The sequence below is a fragment of the Bactrocera neohumeralis genome, chromosome 4 (genome assembly GCF_024586455.1).
Source record: "Bactrocera neohumeralis isolate Rockhampton chromosome 4, APGP_CSIRO_Bneo_wtdbg2-racon-allhic-juicebox.fasta_v2, whole genome shotgun sequence".
NCBI classification, from domain to species: Eukaryota; Metazoa; Arthropoda; class Insecta; order Diptera; family Tephritidae; genus Bactrocera; species Bactrocera neohumeralis.
Window position 1 is genome coordinate 31,339,116 of NC_065921.1, and position 19,119 is coordinate 31,358,234.

Here is a 19,119-nt window from a genome sequence, read left to right on the forward strand (position 1 = left end):
AACCTTTATATATGTCTAGACGAGTATTATATTTAGCATGTTTCCTAAATGTGAATTTATCGAATTCTTCACTAAGCAGGGTTTCTATTTCCGCTTCCATTTCTTTCTTTCTTTTACGAAATTTGTCGAGAGTAAGTCGACATGAGGTATGTGTCAAATATATTTGTAAAATATTTCGGTTTTTAAAATATTCAAATATTATTAATTATCATTATTTAAATTTTTCAGTTCACTAAAGTTGCAAAAAAGGCTTGCAGCCTCTGTCATGCGATGTGGCAAAAAAAAGGTTTGGCTGGACCCTAATGAAATCAACGAAATTGCTAACACTAATTCCCGTAAGTATAGAATCACATTAAATATAAAATTAAGTAAATGTATGGTATCATAATTTAGGTCAAAATATCCGGAAACTAATCAAGGATGGTTTGATTATTAAAAAGCCCGTTGTCGTGCATTCACGATACCGCGTACGTAAGAACACAGAAGCTCGCCGTAAGGGCAGACATTGCGGATTCGGTAAACGTAAGGGTACTGCAAATGCTAGAATGCCAACCAAATTTTTGTGGATGCAGCGTCAACGTGTATTGAGACGTTTACTTAAAAAATATAGAGACAACAAGAAAATAGATCGCCATTTATATCATGATTTGTATATGAAGTGCAAAGGTAATGTCTTTAAAAACAAACGTGTCTTAATGGAATACATTCACAAGAAGAAGGCTGAGAAACAACGTAGCAAAATGCTTGCAGATCAAGCAGAGGCTAGAAGGCATAAAGTACGTGAAGCAAGAAAACGCCGTGAGGAAAGAATTGCAGCCAAAAAGCAAGAACTTTCCAAGTTGCACGCTAAGGAAGATGAAGTAGCTGCACAAACTGCAACAACTGGACCAAAAAAATAATAAATATGTATGCTGAAACAGTGTATAATTAAATATTTCAATTAAATAATTTGGTCTTTTGCAATTTTTTGTAAATTGTTTTCGTGTCGAATTTCGTCATCCGTCGCAATATAAATTTCTAAAATTGGATACAAATTGAAGATTTGGAATTATACCGATGTATTAAATTATCATAAAATTTTATGTGAAAACTCTAGACTTTTGAAGAACTGTAAGGATTAGATTAGTTAATATGAACTTCTAGCCATGGGTTAATAACTAGTTTATACACAGACATTTGGCGGCAATGTTCAAACTTTAGTTGTGAAATCACAATCTTTTGTGCGTTAAATATATTTAAAGATGATTCATATTGGTAATTCTAAATCTGAAACAACAATATACTGCATACAACAGAGCAGGATGACAAGTAGAATTTCGGATGCCGTTGATCTGTTCGTACAAGCTATAACTAAAGTAAAATTTTAAATACCATAATGAAACATTAAAATAAAAAGTGCTCTCAAATAAAAAAATATAGCAATGTGAACATAACACAAAAGAGGCTCATGTTAGTTATATACTTTGTACATATGGGGTATTCCATACCAAATCGACCACTTTTGAACCCGACCCCTTTAGATTTTGCTGAAACTTATCCATCCTTTTCTACCCTTTGGAAAACATTTTTGAGAATTTTTTCAAAATTTTTTGTCCAACTTCAAAAAAAGTTATGAATTTTTCCAAAAAAAAAGTCTTATTTTCAAATAGCCATACCTCTTGTAGAAATTGACTTTTGGGGACCTTTTTTTTAAATTTTTGTTTTTTAATGAACTTTTTGAAAAAATACACAAAAAAAATTTAACACCATCAATTATATAAAATAATCGGTTTTTTTAAGTAAAATCGTCATTTTTTGGAAGTTCGCCATTTTTTGTTTTTTTTTTCTCCTCAAAAAAAACTTAATTAATTTGACAACTATCTCTGCTAATCCCGGAGTGGCCGATTTCTTTTTATATTTTTTCTTATTTGTTTAAAAAAAATAGTAAAATTTTCAAAAATAAAAAAAATATAAAAAAATCGGCTCACTCCGGGATTAGCAGGGATAGTTGTCAAATTAATTGAAGTTTTTTTTTGAGGAAAAACAAAAATGGCGAACTTTCAAAAAATGGCGAACTTTCAAAAAATGGCGAACTTCCAAAAAATGACGATTTTACTAAAAAAACCCTATTATTTTCTATAATTGATCGTGTTAATTTTTTTTCGTGTATTTTTTCGAAAAGTTCATTCAAAAACAAAAATTTAAAAACAAGGTCCCCAAAAGTCAATTTCTACAAAAGTTATGGCTATTTGAAAAAAAGCCGTTTTTTGAAAAACTTATAACTTTTTTTGAAGTTGGACAAAAAATTTTGAAAAAATTCTCAAAAATGTTTTTCAAAGGGTAGAAAAGGATGGATAAGTTTCAGCAAAATCTAAAGGGGTCGGGTTCAAAAGTGGTCGATTTGGTATGGAATACCCCATATGTATGTACTTAATATAAAAATTTAAAAATTCGAATTAGCTTTATACATTGAACAGTAGGTCCTTAACTACGTCGCACCAACATGGTCGCAGCTTCGTTCTGGAATCTGTAGTAGGTTAAACTCTTTATTCAGAATAGACCCTGACTTATGAAATATATGTCCAGCGTGCAGTGAGTCCTCTCTTGACACTAGTCACCACTTTGCATGCCCTGCTAACCCTACTAATATGATCACCTTCCCCCTTTGGTCCGACCCCGTCGAAACAGCAAGTTACCTGGGCCCACCCATGACGTCGATAACAATTTGTCCAATCCTTAGCATCATAATGGTGATTAGGTACCCGTTACAACAACAACAATCAGTATGTACACCGTTCCAACAACTGTCGAGTGTAAGTAACCTGAACCAACATTTATTCTTATCTGACCGAGGACTGTCAACTCGGCACCATGATTCGAAATTAGTTCAGGAATTCTTTCTACCGCTACAACAACAACATCAGTATATACAATTCGCACGACAGTCGGAATAGACCCGGATTTTTATCCATCCAAAGACTGTCAACTCGACAGATTTCTACCGCAACAAAAAAAAAACAATAATTTTTTAGCTAAATTAAGTGAACGTTGAATATATTATATTTAAATTACGAAAATATTTGACACGAGCCCGCGAATTACATTAGCTCCTACTATATACTGAATATATCTGTCGGTTAAGATCTAGTTAACTTTGCCGAAATAGTCTTGGCTAAGTTAACCATGATCACTGTAGATTTTTTTTTTGCTTAAACTATGCTCTACAGTCAAAAAAAAAAAGGTTTCAAATGGACTTGTAGCAAGGAAATTTTTTGCAAACGACTCTAAGCGTAAATAGCAAGTCCAACTGAAACTTTAAACGAGTGTTTTTCAAAACTATTTTTTCCAATTGACAAGGCTAATAACACAGGAACATTTTTGGGATTATTGTCTGGGGGGGTGAGAAATTCCAAGTCAGGGTGATGGTACTAGGTCAGTATAGTAAAACCCTCGAAAGGGTTTGGCGTTCGTATTTGTCAGTTTTTTTTTATGACCTTTTAAATTTTTTCCTTATCTTGATGTTTTTTCGCTTAGTTGTGAACGAAATTGGGTTCCAAATATAGTGTGTAAAAGCTGCTACAACCGTCTAATGGATTGGAAAAATAGAAGACGTGAAAGTATGCCATTCGGTATCCCAATGACTTGGACTAATCCTGGCGAAGGTCACAATCCATTGAATTGCTATGCATGTGCGAATAAAGGAGCCGCAAAAAGGATAAGAAAATCGTATAATTACGTTGGTGTTGCAAGTGCCGCAACACCATTGCCTCATTCGGACCACATTCCTTTGCCAAAAGCATATGAGCCATCAGTATCCAATGAGCCAATTTTAATAAATGAAAATGAGTTTGATTCAATTGTTGCCAAGTTGGAATTAACACAGCATAAATCGGAAGAGCTGGCTTCCATTTTGAAATCAAACAATTTGTTGGCACCCGGTGTGAAAGTCACAGCTTATCGAAGAATTTTAACTTATTTTTAAACAACAAAATTTCTGATTTTTTTGGTGAAAAATCAGTATTTTGAGTTCCGACCGTTGCAACGCGTTGTAAAAACTCGACAGCGTTACCTGAGGAAACTAATCAAATCAATTTGGTTTTTTAATTTCAAATGATCTAGTCATGAGTTATGCGGTTCACCGCAAATCAATTTTTTTTTGGAAGGTCTACGAAGATTCTCTGTCACCGGCTCATTTTTTAATATTTTTCTATGAAACTTTCACAGAATAGTTTTTAAATATCATATAATTACGCTATAATTATACAAATAAATAAATATTGATAGTATCTTAAAAAAAAAAATTATTGAAAATATGCTTTTTTTCGCTCGAATTAACCCTACTACCCCCTTAAAAAAATGTACTAATGAGAACTTAGTGGTTCTGTAACTGACAATTATAATACATATATAAATTTTGAATGAATCATCAATGAATTATCAGGCATTTTAGGGATAAAACAAAATGCTAAGCAAAGTGCAAAAGAATTGGGTACTAAAGATAGTTTTGCACGATGGCATGGCGCTGACTTATCCTAGAAGATTAGGCGATCCGTATAAGGATAATGTTCTTCAATTGCGGGTGCTAAAAACATGGTTACTACTGTTACATATTTTTGTGCATTCATTATTCCATCAACAACGTGTAAAGGTCACAAAACATGGTAATGAAACCCTGTACCTCTCACTACCTGGAAGGGGGCACGTAAAGCAACTTTGTGAATTTAGCAAATTAAGTTTGCTTTCGCCAAAACACTTAATCTGTTACCAATAATATTCATCCCAATTTGGATACCTTTAAGTCCAATAGTCGTGCAGTCTTAATTTATTGCGTTAATAGTGGTCTTTTGCATCTTCCATATAAACGCACTCTAAGCCGTCGGCGTATGGTTTTGACATTTAAAGTGGTCGCTTAAACTTATCCGTCGCAGTAAGATGTCTATTCTCTCAGTTGACTGAGTTTGACATCACTAATCTTTTTTTTTTTTTTTGTAAAAGACAAACAATTGTTAAATGGCTACAACCAATTCTGGCTGCTATTTCCGGAGATCACTTTCTTCATCTTATGCCAATATGCGAATTATTTGGTTACGCATTAATTTCTTCTGATCATTTGACATTTTACGCAACTTTTCAAATACTCAACCAAAACACCACTATAACTGAACCGTGTTTAACCCAATTTCATAAAAAATAATTAATTAGTGGCAATTAAATCGAGTACATTTTTTTTTTTTAAATTTACTGTTATACAGCTGAAGATAGTCTATAAAAGCGGTGAAACATTTTTATTGGCCACTTTGTATATATGTATAGCTCCGTATCTATCTCGTATAGTTTTAAATGATACAAAGAGTATAATAAAATGAAACAAAATTAAATTTTGTCTTTTCTTATTTTGCAAATTTCTTACCCAGCCGTATATCTTAATTCTAATTAAAACAATTTTTTTGCCAAACAAGAAATTTTATTTTTCTTATCCCGTGTTTTAATAATACATTAAAGATACATCTTATAGGTTAGAAGAAGAATCAATTGCTGCTTCCGACACAGTGTCTGAATTTGGCTTATTCATTTGTCGTACGCGTAACAAAACATTCATCAGATCTAAAATATCCGAGTCCTTTAAACTAATGCAACTTAATATTGTTTGTACAACTTTTAGGCGCTCAGCATCTTGTTTACAATATTTAAGAATATCTGGGAGTTGTGAAAAAATATTTGTCCGACAAGAAGTATTTATTTTTGATTTTTCACACACATATTCTATAACTGAAGGTAAATTCAGTCTATCACATACGACCGAAGCAAGATTTTCTCGTATTGCATGATCTAAGAAATCTTTCGAATGATTTTCCGAAAGTGCCTCAAGAATGGTCTCCTTTATTTTCGAATCTTCGCTCATTCCCCTCGATATCAATTTGGCTATTGTGTCATAGTACTTCAACTTAGAATCTTTGTTACAATCAAAATATTTTTGCAATACTTCTTCAAAAGAATGCTTTTCGATTACGATTTCAAGTAAGTTGTTGGTGATCGCTAACTCTGATCTACCTTTCGATGTTTTATGATGACCACTGTTCGAAGGAAATTCTGGAACAAATTTTATAATGGCCTCGTTTTCTTCCGTGGAATGATCCATACCACATACATTGTCATCATCAAACTCTTCGGTGCTAATACCAGTATTTGTCGATTGTCCTGGTGATTTGTTTGATTGTTGGATTGTAAATTTTTCAATCTCTATAATGCTATCTAATTTACTTCTTCGTTTAAGCGAATATTTATTTTCCATACACTTTTCCACATTTGGTTGTAATTTATCCATATTCAGACATCTAAAACGATTTTTCTTTGGATTATTTTTATCGCAAAAACAAATTAATTACACAAACTTACCGTTTAGGTTTGGTTTTGTTCTCATCATTATGTTTTATATATTCCTTCGTAACTGACACCGGCGGATCATGAAAACTAACCCTCTTCTTTTTAAAAGCTGGGGATTCAAATGTGTTATCTTCGAGGCTTTCCCTACGAATATTTCTCTTCAAAATACTTGTTGAAGGGCTAGCGGATGGAGAAGGAAGTCTTTTAGTGAATGTTAAAATATCTTTGTTATTGAGTGGTGTTGCTGTATTCTCGACGCCAACCATTTCCGTATCCGAAACTGTACGATCTATGCTGTCAGTTTTACCCACAAATAATCTGGGCATGGGTGTTTGTGGTGATTGTACATCGATTTTTCTATTGCGTATCATGTTTATTAATTGTGCACCTCTTCCTGTGAGGTGTGCTGGTGGTTTAGGTCGTAACTTAGGACTGGTGTTATTATTTGTTAGTTTGCGATCAGGTGGTGATAACTAAATAAGAAAATATGTATATTAACTATAACGAAATTAAATGAACGTTATACGAATTTTATCAACATACTAAGAGAGAGTTTTTTGTTAATGTTTTTTTAGGTGAAATTTCCTTAATTGTGTCCGCTCCATAACAAGGATTTGTCACTTCGGTAAAAAGTCCCTCTACGGCGTCCATACGGTGATCTTGCTCCGCATCTCCTGATTGAATTTTTGATGTATCCCCGAGTAAATTTTTTGGAGATTGTGCGCGACTCGCTTTTTAATAAAAGATGAATTAAAAATTTAGTTCATAAAAACGTCATAAAATTAGTATATACAAGTATATAGTTTTTTTTCTGTGATTGCTATTTGAGATAACGAAAGAAATTAAAAAAAGGAAAACCGCTAACTTCGATATGCAGCCGATTTGAACAATTTCTCCAAAGAGTTTAATTTTGCTTTGGACAATAATTAATGCCAAATTCCGGGAAGATATCTTGTCAAATAAGAAAATTTTCCCTACAAAGCCAGTTTTTATGACAGCTATATGCTATATTGGTCCGTTATCGGAGGTTCCGACAAATAAGCAGCATCTCGGGAGAAATGGGCGTCTGCAAAAGGTGTTACAAACTTCGTGGCAAACTTAATATACCCCGTTCAGGGTATAATTACAAAGAAGTGTTAAACTACGAAAGCAATCATAAGAAAATATTTAGTTAATAAGGTTAGTATAGAAGAACTATATATAATTTGCTTTATACTTACTTGATTCATGATTTATTATATTCGACACTTTTGGATTCGCATTTTTTATTGTCAAAACTTCCACTTCGCTGACCTGAAATAATGGAACGCATTATTTACCCATATTACTGATCAATATATTTAGGGTTTTCACAAGTCTCATAAAGTTATAAGTTATAACGATTCGAAAAAATAGCATGAAAATGTGTAAACTCATTTTTGTATGAAATCCAACAACAATTTTTTAAACAAGTGTAAAAATATATAATTTTACGATTTTACGATACTTTACGACGGGTTGTGAGTGCCCCAATTGTTTTCGTGACAACCTGATTTATAAACTCGTACCTTAAAAATATATGATAATAATAATGCAATTTTGAAGGGTATTTAAAGACAACTTTATAAATTGGCTCAAAGACAATTTTTATAAAAATTGGTCTGCGGAAAAAAAATACAGTCGACACTCACTGATTAGAATCACTTTGCAAGGTAATTCTTATTTATTAAAGTTTAATTGTATATGTATCAGATTTTTATTTTTTTATTTAAGTTGGTATTCTGGTATAGAAATTTAAAAAAATCGTTATTATTTTTATATTTTCAAATTTTAACTATTCAAGAATATGTGTAAAAGAGGATTTTTCAAAATTCAAATTATTTTCGGAGATATTGACATTTTTCTGACTCGGCGTCCAAACTGGTTCGGCCGGAACTAATCGAATAAAAGACATTGCGCGAAACTTTAAACGCGTTTTTCTCAAAACTGACTTTTTCGGAACGATATCGACGATTTCTCAGGTTCTACTGGACCGATTTACTTGAAATTTTTATAGAGTCTTCTTTATAGGCTTGCCTATGGTTGGAACTAGCCCCATCCCCAAATTTTTATTTTTATTATTTTTAAAAAATTCGAAATAGTCAGAAAAAGTGATCCAAAAAAACTTTTTTTTTCAGGCAGTCGCCATTTTGTGAAAAAAAAATTTTCCCACTTTTCCGTACTTCCGGCCATTGCGACATTATTCTAGATTAATAATCTTCTTTTTCTTTGGTTTCAGATAACTAGGAGGGTTGAAATCATGGGTATGGTCACCCCCCAATCGTCAGCTCATAATTTTTGAAATTTTTTAGCTTTTAATTTTTTTCTGTACTCTTCTAAAATTAACAAATAACTAATAAAAAAAATGGACAGTAAAAATATTAATTGCCTCTTTTTTACGACACTTTAAAAATTGCCTGAAATTCATGCTTCTAGACCAGAATACCCCCCCTTAATTATTAAACTGTGTACTTTTATTCACTGTTAACAAAAAATAGAAAATAGAATCGAAAAATCCAACACAATACATAAAACATGATGAAGTTCAATTAAACGTACTTATAAGTATGCTTGTACATAGACATTAAATCAAAAGCACGTGAAATACAATAAAACATAAACATGAACTCCAATTACCCTGAAAAAAATTATTTCTATTAAAACTCAGTAAAAATTTATAACTTACGATAATTTTCAAAGCTAAGATATTAATTACGAGTATTAAATAGAAGGCTCAATCTCTAATTTTAACACTAATTTTTACTTGACATATCAGTTACAGTCAGTTACATACATATGTATTTTTTATTTTAAATTGGAAACATCAATATCGAAGAACCAGGAATAACTAACGTGCTTAGTAGAGAATAATTCACTATGATTGCTCCCTAATTTCCGGAAATTCTAATTTCTGACGGCTCTAATTTGTGAGCGTCGACTGTATTGGGTTAAAAGTAATGTGTATAGACCTGGGTCAGAGATTTTTTTTATATATTCCTTACAATAAGTGGACTTGAATAACGGTGTTCTTGTTGGAAAAGTTGCTATCGGAAATTTTAAACGTAATAAGAAATTTTCGAAAACCTCAACAAAAAAAAATATTATGATATAAAGTATAAGATAAAACATGCATTGTAATTTGAACAAGGGAGGACCAAATTCGGTGCAAACGTATACTCTAACAAATTGTTAGAATTACCATAGAGACGTGGAAAAATACAGTAGTTCACACATTATTGCTTACGAAAAAATCAATAAAACCATGCAAAAAAAAGAATATGTTGTTAAAATTATCCATATATTTTAATCAATTTATGTAGTTTAATATTTCAACATTTTGTTTTTGAAAATGTTTTGCGTTTGCTAAAAAGTGAAAGTTAATATTCGGCACACTGTGTTTTTCACAGAATGATATTGTCAAGGCTATTTGTGATATTAAGCCTTCTTTCAAATTGGATCTGGATGGGCTGCCGCCTCTACTTATAAAAAATTGTCAATCAACATGGGTTTTGTCTCTGGGCGCTCCACCATGTAAAATTTAACGGTTTTAGCGATTATTGCATGTCTGCATTCTCCGCTGGATTTCAGGTAGATTGTGTTTACACAGATTTCTCTAAAGCCTTTGGTAAGGTTTCACACAAAATTCCAATTAAAAAATTATCATCTTTAGGTTTTCACTCTGTTATGCAGTGGATTAAGTCATATTTGCACAATGGACGATGTGTTGTTAGTGTCGACGGAGTGTCTTCCGATTCATTCATTGCGTCTTCGGGAGTGCCACAAGGAAGCGTTTTGAGTCCACTTCTCTTTGTGCTGTTTATCAATGACATTCCCTGTTGCTTCTTTTTTCCTATATGCAGATGACTTAAAAATTTTCGCAATGATCAAAAACTCTCAAGATGTATTTAAACTTCATTGTGATAGTTTTTATGATTGGTGCCTGAAATCGAAGCTTTTTCTGAATCGAGATAAATGTTCTCAGATCTCGTATGGGATGGGACGTAGCATCTTACCTTCAAGTTACAATATTTCTAATTGTGTCCTAAAATGCGTAGTTGAAATCAAAGACCTTGATAATAGATTTTCTTCCATTAATCATATCAAATATGTCACTGTGCTTGGCTTTGACCGTCGAAATGCTTCCAATTTTTCCGGCTTAATAGATCTTTCTTAAATTTGCACTCCGCCCCTTCTAGTTTATTGCTTTTTGCATCTTAAATTACTGGAAAATCTACGGTCCGTTCTCTGCCTTTCATTTGTTTTCAATGTAATTAATGGAGGTATTGACTGTCCCTATTTATTAGGGCAAATTAATTTCAATACTCCTCAGCGTTGTCTCAGATCTATTTCCTCATTTTATTATAAAATGAATACTAAATTTGCGGATTATGCTTCTCTCAAGCGTGCTATGCGTGAGTTTAACTCGATTTTCAAGAAAGTTCTTCCTGATTTTTCTCACTCTAGGGTTTCCTTCATTAATACCCTTAATTGTTTTGTGTAATTGTAATTTAATTATTTTAGAATTCTAATTTAAGGGGGGAGCCTGCTTTAGAAGCTTCAAAAAATCGTTTTTTTTTTTTTGCTTAAATCTCTTTAAAAATATCTAAGAATATGTCCCCAAAGTTATAGATGGGAATTCGAAATATTTTCGAAGCTAGAATGGAAATAGTGACCGAGCGTCTAGCAGATATATTAGCGCTTGGGCAGAAAGCGAAAACTTTAACGCGCGATTTCTCGGTTATTCATTTTTACGATTTTCCTTAATTGGCGGGCAGGATAGAAAAAAAGCTAAACGTCGTATGGAATTGTGGCAAAGTTTATTATCTTTGGCATTAAATTATCTTCTAGTTAAGCTAAAAACAACTAAGAAAAGTCAAGTTTGAACATATTTTTAAACAACATAAAGTAAATTTTTTTTTGCTCAAAAGCCACTTTTTTTGAAATTTTAAAAAATTTGTAAAATTGTACACTTTTTTTTTTATTTTTTTAGTTTAACTAGAAGATAAATTATTAAAAAATATGAATCTCTTTGAATTTTCGAAATAATAATACCGCTCGACGTTCGGAGCGCTCGGAGTGCACACCTCAAACTTTAAACGTGTTTTTCTCAAAACACACTTTTTTAAACTGGCGGACATGATTCCTGTCGAACTACTCAACCGATTTCCTTAATTTTTATTTTAAATGTTCACAAAATCCTCCCTATCGTGGCTATCGTCCCTACTAGATTCATAATTTTTTATAATTTGTTGACAATTTTATCAAAAAATTTATGTAAAAAACATGGGGAAAAATTAAAAAAAAACGTAATTATTATTATTATTTATCAACATTTTTTTATCATTCTAGTAGGTACGATAACCATTCACGTACTTTTTAAGAATAAATTGGGTTTTTGTGTTTCAGATGATTCAAACATGAGAAATCGTGTCCGCCAGTGAAAAAACGCATCTCATTCACCCAGCCATTTCTCCGACAGATGTCATCAAAAAATTAAGAAAAAAAATTGTTTTTTATACACTCCACGATATACCTCATGATATGTGGAAAAAATTCTATTGTAGAATAAAAATTTCTATGAAAAAAAGTAAAAAAAAACAGGCCAAATTACCCTACTGACCCTTTAAAGAGTTCAATTAATTTAACGCCAAAAATTAATGACAAACCCTTTTTTTTAGTAATAACCTCGTGGTATACGTTTGAAAATAAAAAAATCGATTATTTTAACAAATCTTATTTTTATATATCGTCACCTAAAATGCAAAATAACGTATCATCAAAAAATTCAAAATTGAGTTTTTTACTGATTACGATTCACCACATTATATTACATACATGTGTCACAAATGTTAAGCTTCTGCAATCAGAAATATCCAAACTACATTAAAAATTCAAAAAAACATATCATCAAGTGCTTGATTTCGTTAAACAAAATAACGTATCATCACTCATGTAAGTATGTAAATATAAGAGAATATTGTTTTTTTTTTTATAGCGAAGTTAGCCTTGATTTATTGTTTAGGTTTATTTTTAGTTGTTTTGTTCAATGTGCTTGTTCGAACATATACAAGGTGCGTTCCAAAGTAAACAGGATTTAAAAAAAAAACAGAACAAATGGTTTTTTCGGCAAACCCAATTTATTTTATTCAAAATAGTCTCCTTCTGCTTCAATACAGCTTTTGCACATATCAGGTGCATACGGGGAGTGGTTAATGGTTAAAATGTGATTTTTGGTAATAACTTAAGACACCTACTATGAAGTTTGCTTTATTTTTTCTTTATATTTTATCTAAGATATACTTATAGTTTCATTTTAATTTTTAATTTGAAAATTTTGTTTCAATATCTCAAGTGGTTTTCTTTTTATACTGTTTTTTGCTTCTCCTGTAAACCTATGAAAAACTATGTTACGTTATTTTGCATTTCAGGTGACGATAGGTACATACATATATTATTTTTAACACTTTAATTAGCATATTCTTATATCGACAGACGTTTTCTCTGATTGCAACAGTCCGGCAGACGGTAACATATTACTTACGGTGGAAGTATATGTAACTACGGCCATTAATAGGTTTAATGTACATAACTCCCAAACCACTTTAGCGAAATCAACCAAACTTTATCAGAACAAATATGGTTACCATTCCCTCTCCGAAATTGTAAAAATGGTTGTAATCGGATTATAAGCCCGCCCACTCTCCAATAACGGTTATGTTGAAAACTACTTAAAGTGCTATACCTCAATAAATTAAATTTTTAACGCAAAATTATATAAAAAGAGCGTTATTAAAATTGGACAGCGGGCGAAGCACTGCCCATATTTCGGTGAAAATCTATATCTCGGGACCTTACCCAACCAACTTCAACCAAATTCAGTGTATGACATTCCTGTGATATTCTTATGTAACAGTGCGGAAACGGAATTTTTTTGTGATTCAACATTTTTCTTTAACAAAGTAAAAGAAATAGACTTTTTTCATTTATTCGAAAAGGCAGGAATGCCAAAGATCGTGGTGCGCGTTAAAGTCGCCTAGTACCAAATATATATCCAGTAGGGCAACATGTAACTGGGGGGATGTATATATTAAATATTTAGAGCTCGACATCGCCTGACCGGATAGCTATACCCTGACATTCTAGGGTAGTATCCCTGCGGTCGATGTCTTCATCGATTAGACGAGACTGCACGGTGTTGTGCAATATGAAGGCTAGGCCACCACCATTATCTCGCTCGCGATCTTTACGTATTACGTTGAAACCGGCACAACTCAGATCTTTTGGATTGTTTAAAAAATCTCATTTTGGCATTAAAAAATTACTATTTTTTACCTAAAAAAACGAAATTTTTTTTCACAAATTACACCATTTTGTTAATTTTTGATATTTTTTTCAAATATCGTAGGTCATTGTATGGGAAATATCTTTAAGTATAGCCCCTTAAGACAACTACATGCCGAGGAAGTGCAAAAATGGAAGCAAAAGAGCTGGTTAACTGGTACTGTGATGGTTCAAAGAAAGTTGAAAACACCTTTGCTATTACATCAGAATCTAAAAAACTAATCAAAAATGGGCTTTACCTAGCTACACGGCCAGGCATAGGACCGAGAGTCCCTCATCAATAAACGCTTTAAAATCGGCGAATATTAGCGATATTCTCACACGTAGGGTCGAAAGAGACCTTCATGCGAGCAAAAAACATAAAAATTGTAAACATTACAGGTAACGAAAATGCCGATTATAGAAAAAGGTGCTTCGCAAACTTCATTAAAAAACAACGTATCTCAAATTATGCGAATAAAATTAATGCTCATTACAAAATTACGCATCACTTATATCAACAACATGGCAGCAAATCGAATGTTAAGACAAAACACCAGCAATGTGTACCTCCTATATGTACATATACTAAAATTAATTTATAGTTGAAATGTACACATAAATAAATTAATATGTATCTATACAAAATGGGACAAAGGCATAGGCAGCCAGTTTCCCTTTGTTTTTCTAGTATGTCTGTAAATTTATTTAACGGTCATATTAAAATAAATAAATATTACTTCATTACTACTGTTTCATGTTATAAGTTTGCAACAAAAATAATATGTATATTCATGCTTTATAAATTAACACTTACTTGCTTCTTGTCGAGTTCGTTCATCTCAATTTGTTGAGGTGATGATGAATTAACTTTTTCAATTTCAATAACTTCTGCAATGTTCCGATCAATACTTTTATCCGTCGTGCTGTTAGCAAGATCCTCAAAAAAATCTTTGTTCTTGTTGCTTGATTCCGCCAAAAACATTGAATCAATATTTTGATGCTTTGGATCCGAACTAGAATTAGGTACTCTAAAAAAATTGTTTTCAGTGGTTTGCTTCTGCCGTATATAGGGGTCTTCTATAACAATTTCGTTTTGGTCCTCTTTAGCTATAACTATTTTTTTAGGTGTCCAAGGTTTTATTAAAGAATCCTGCGACTGGCTCATATCGTTATATAGTGCTGGTATGTTTGTTTTTTCTGTTATACGCTCCTTTTGTCTATCTGTTAGTTTTTCCGGCTTAAGGCTCCATACCGATGGTATGATGACATAGACGTCATCTTTAAATAATTCTAAAACCTGAGTTGCGAAATTTTTACCCAGGGAAGCACGAGTAATATTTATAACAGAATGCTTCCACTCTTCATAAAACTTTGAATCTACACCGTCTTTTGAAGACTTGTTTATAGCTTCTTTAAGTGTACATTTAATTGACTCTATTAGAGAACTGCTTTCAGGTAATTTAAAACTGTGGAGAACACATCGGAAAATTTTAAGCAGTTTTTCTTTTTCCCTTTTTGTCAATTGTTTTTTAAACAATTTATGTAAGAGAGCAAATAATTGTTCGAAGTGTGTCGAATAATTGTTGCAGTCATGTTTGATCATTTCATCTGCATACGCATTAAAAAGATTGATAAAAACCTCACATTCATAACCAGAATCTAAAATTGCGTTTAGAACTTTTGCTATTTCATTCAAATGTTGTGATCTAGCAGTAGTGTTTTCTGAAAGTTGTAACAAATCATGCCAGAGCATATAGAATTGTTCATCAAAAATAGAATTGTTGCGATGTCCAGTAAATTCAATAACCATGCGTAATGGCCATAAACTCCAGGATATTAATGATTGAACGAATTCCTGTGCTGTACGACCAAAAGAATTATTCCTTAACAAATTTACCATTTCCGAAGATATATTACGCCATATAAAAAATTTTACTTCAAAATACTCAAAACCTTCATCATTTGGTGTATTGATGAAATATTCAGCTACAATCTCCACAGCACGCCAACAAAGTTGTTTTGGAATAAAGGCGTCTAAATTAGATATTTTAGCAGCGCACTGCTGAATAACATTAGGAAGAAGAGAATCTCTTCCAGTTGTTAAAAATTTTACTAAAAATTGTATAATTTTAATGTAATTTTCACAATCCAGAATAGAGCGTGATAAACGAAGTCCTTCAGATGCAATTACATTAGCTGCTATTGTTATGGGACGACTGCTTTTTGCAATCATTTGTATTAAGCCGAAACAATAGTACTCATATGATACACACATATCATTATTAATCATTATATGAGTTGCACTTTTGGTCAATAAAATTAGCAGTCGTTGTTCAATATCACTACGTTTTTCACTTTCGACAAGCATATTTGAGGCCTCCAAAATAGCATAAAATATTGATTTCCAATGTTTTTCCACAATATTTGAAGTTATCAATTCCGTATCTTGACACATTAATTCTAACTCGTATTCCCGCAATAACCTTTGTATAAATTCATCCCGCTGTTTGCTCACTATGGCTACCAGGCATGTCATAGCTAATTCTCGTACAGAAATGTATTGTTGGGCTATTCCTAGAGTACTTTTTGAATGTGACCCGAAGCAAAATATTAAAAATGGTTCCACAACATTCTCGTAGTTATCCTCATTTTGTGCACCCAAACAAGTTATCAAATACCACCAAATGCGTAATTTTACAGCAGCGACATATGGAGTTTTCGACTGGGATGATTTTAGAGGAATGCACACAAGTTTTAAACGTTTGGGCGATGATAATTGATTATGATTAGCAAAGATTTGAATAAGTAGATGCCAACACGTAAACGCTTCTGCTCTTACTGAATTATCTGGACTACGAAATCCAAGCTCGACAATAGATAGAAACAAATTTATAGTGCTAGCACTTTTCAAGATTTCGCGATCCAACAGACGAACAAGTATACACCAAATTCGATGCCAATATTGGTTTCGGTCTTCTCTAAGCTGGTGCACCCGAGATGCAAATTCCTTCACAATTACATTTTTCAGATTATTCCAACAACTATGATTTGGAATGTTGCCAATATCTAAAGTTAATAAACCTTGTTCCAAAGCTGATACGGCACTGCCCTGTACAACCGAGTCGTCATCAAAAGCTAGTGGAAGAATATCTTCCACCCAAAAACGTACTAATTCATCAACAGATAAAATCTTTCCAATTACCGAGGAAGGTGTGCTTTTACTCGTGTTGGCAAGCAAATCCAACATCTGAAAATTTAATATAAGTTCGCATAAATTAACAAATATTGTAATTATATACTTACATTACAATACAAGTGCGTTTGATTATTTTTTAGAATTTCTTTCGAGGAATTATACACCTCATAAAACCCTCGACCTAAATTAGAATCCATTATCAAAGGCTATGTTATTGTCAATAGACGTTTTCATACATAAGCTTATTATATGCGCGCCAAACCCTCAGCAGATACGTTAAATAATTTTAGTAAGTGATGCCAAGTCAAGTACAAATCAGGGATACCATGATTCCGTTAATTAATAATCTTTAGGATTTTACCATTTAGCTCGTAATTGAAAGTTAAAACTTTTTAATGTTTGTTGTAAACACGTTCGTAATATTATTAGGAATATTCTTAATATTGTTTTGGGTCGTGGGCACATAGACAAGAAGTATCACATCTGGCAGCACTGTTTGTCAGTTATTCCATTATTTTACTCTCTTCATATTCTTCTTGGAAAGTTACAGTTTCAACTGAATTCTTAACGTGCGATTCTGTACCGTGATACAGTCTCAAGTCTCTAAATTTGAGATTTTAAGTCATATAGTATTTTTTAAAAAGACAATTTTGGAGATTTTTTCATTTGAGATTTTCGATTTTGCTAAAAAAATTCTGTAAGTGACAGTCACACAGAGAGATATCTATTACATTTTTATTATTCAGAGATGTTTTTACTCTTGAATGAACATAAATATGTCGATAACAGATATTACATTTTCAAATATTAAATTTTTTATAACATAGTCAAAAAACATAATTATCAGTAAAAATAAAAATATATGGTCACTTTGTTTTATAATATTTACGAAGTTTATGTAAAAATGATTTATTTTTAACCCTTTTGTGTTTGAGTTGCTTACAAAATATAAATTAATATCGCTTACAAAATATAAATAATTATCGTGGTCCGGAGTGCAGTATTCTGGCAGGTCTGGAGTTTCCTCATCTGCGTACCACTGCATCCAGGCGACCATATAGGTGTTGCGTAGTTGAAGACCTGCCGGCCGATTGCCATGTATGTTGCCAACAACGTTTCTTGTGCTGCCGGCTAGCGACTTGAGGATTTTGTTGCGGCTCTGTACCTTGGCAATAATCGCGGTCGTGTGGGGAGTGAAGGAGCATAGACTATCGAAGGTTACACCTGAAATCTTAGGGTTATTTACAGTCGGAATTTTTGCGCCCTCGACTTCAATATTAAGTTCAAGTCTATACTTCTTCGTTCAGTTCGTAAATATGGTCGCTGTGGATTTGGTGGGGGAAAGTGTGAGGATCCGTGCAGTGAGGAAACGAGAAAGGTCGGAGAGGTAGCTATTTACTTTCGAACACATGCCATCGATTCCATTGCCCGACGTCAATATCGTGCAATTATCTGCGTACAAGGTTATGGAAACCACCTCTGTTGGCTGCGGGAGTTTCGAGATGTAGAAGTTAAACAGTAGCGGATAGAGGACACCACACTGCGGAACTCCCTGTTTAATGCTTCTCAGTTTAGATGTTTCACCTCGAAATAGTACTTATGATTGTCGACCGCTCAGGTAGTTCATGGTCTACCTCTATAACCCTGGAGGAAGTGTGGTTTTCTCGATGTCCTGCAATAGCGTTGTGTGGTTGACTGTGTCAAAAGCTTTTGACAAGTCCAACGCTACGAGAATCCTTCTCTCGCAGGGTGGTTTCTGGTTGAAGCCACGAACTATCTGAGCGTTTATGACGCTAAGTGCTATGGTGGTGCTGTGCACTTTTTTGAATCTATGCTGGGTGCTGGCTAGGCTCAGGTGGTGAGTGAAGGTCGAGAGTGGCAAGGCCTCAGTTGTCTTCACTACTGGGGAGAGGAGAGTTATCGGTCGATAAGATTCCCCATTGTTGGCGGGTTTCCCAGGTTTCAGTAGTGGGACCACTCTTCCGAATTTCCACATATCGGGTATTTGAAAAGTGGTCAGCGACAGATTGAGTACCTTGGCGAGATAGCCTACTCCCGTCGAGCCTAGATGTTGATTCCACCAGGGCCAATCGATTTGGAAGATGTTGCTTTGTTGATGACACCCTGAACCTCTTCATCGGTGAAAGTAAGTGGCGCGCAGTCGTTTGGCATTTTGCGCAGCCGTCCGTTAACACATCTCTTGGCTTTGTATACCAAAG

General features: G+C 33.2%; 2 protein-coding genes across 3 annotated transcripts; one reads left to right on the top strand and one right to left on the bottom strand.

Moving 5' to 3' along the window:
- The first annotated feature begins 32 nt into the window (after window positions 1-32).
- LOC126756591 (60S ribosomal protein L19) lies at window positions 33-963 on the top strand. Its single transcript, XM_050469783.1, has 3 exons — window positions 33-146; window positions 229-335; window positions 394-963. Exons 1-3 carry the CDS (start codon window positions 142-144, stop codon window positions 897-899), a joined length of 618 nt encoding a protein of 205 aa, XP_050325740.1. The 5' UTR covers window positions 33-141; the 3' UTR covers window positions 900-963.
- Window positions 964-5,421: 4,458 nt separating this feature from the next.
- On the bottom strand, window positions 5,422-17,145 carry LOC126756544 (telomere-associated protein RIF1). 2 transcript variants are annotated; one of them, XM_050469683.1, is made up of 6 exons: window positions 17,008-17,145; window positions 14,519-16,951; window positions 7,584-7,656; window positions 6,907-7,094; window positions 6,376-6,836; window positions 5,422-6,314 (listed from the first exon to the last, which is right to left on the bottom strand). In XM_050469683.1, exons 1-6 carry the CDS (start codon window positions 17,095-17,097, stop codon window positions 5,489-5,491), a joined length of 4,071 nt encoding a protein of 1,356 aa, XP_050325640.1. In that variant the 5' UTR covers window positions 17,098-17,145; the 3' UTR covers window positions 5,422-5,488. The 2 variants fall into 2 exon arrangements, with proteins under 2 accessions (XP_050325640.1, XP_050325639.1); XM_050469682.1 differs by having other exon boundaries at window positions 14,513-16,951.
- Between the last annotated feature and the right edge of the window lie 1,974 nt (window positions 17,146-19,119).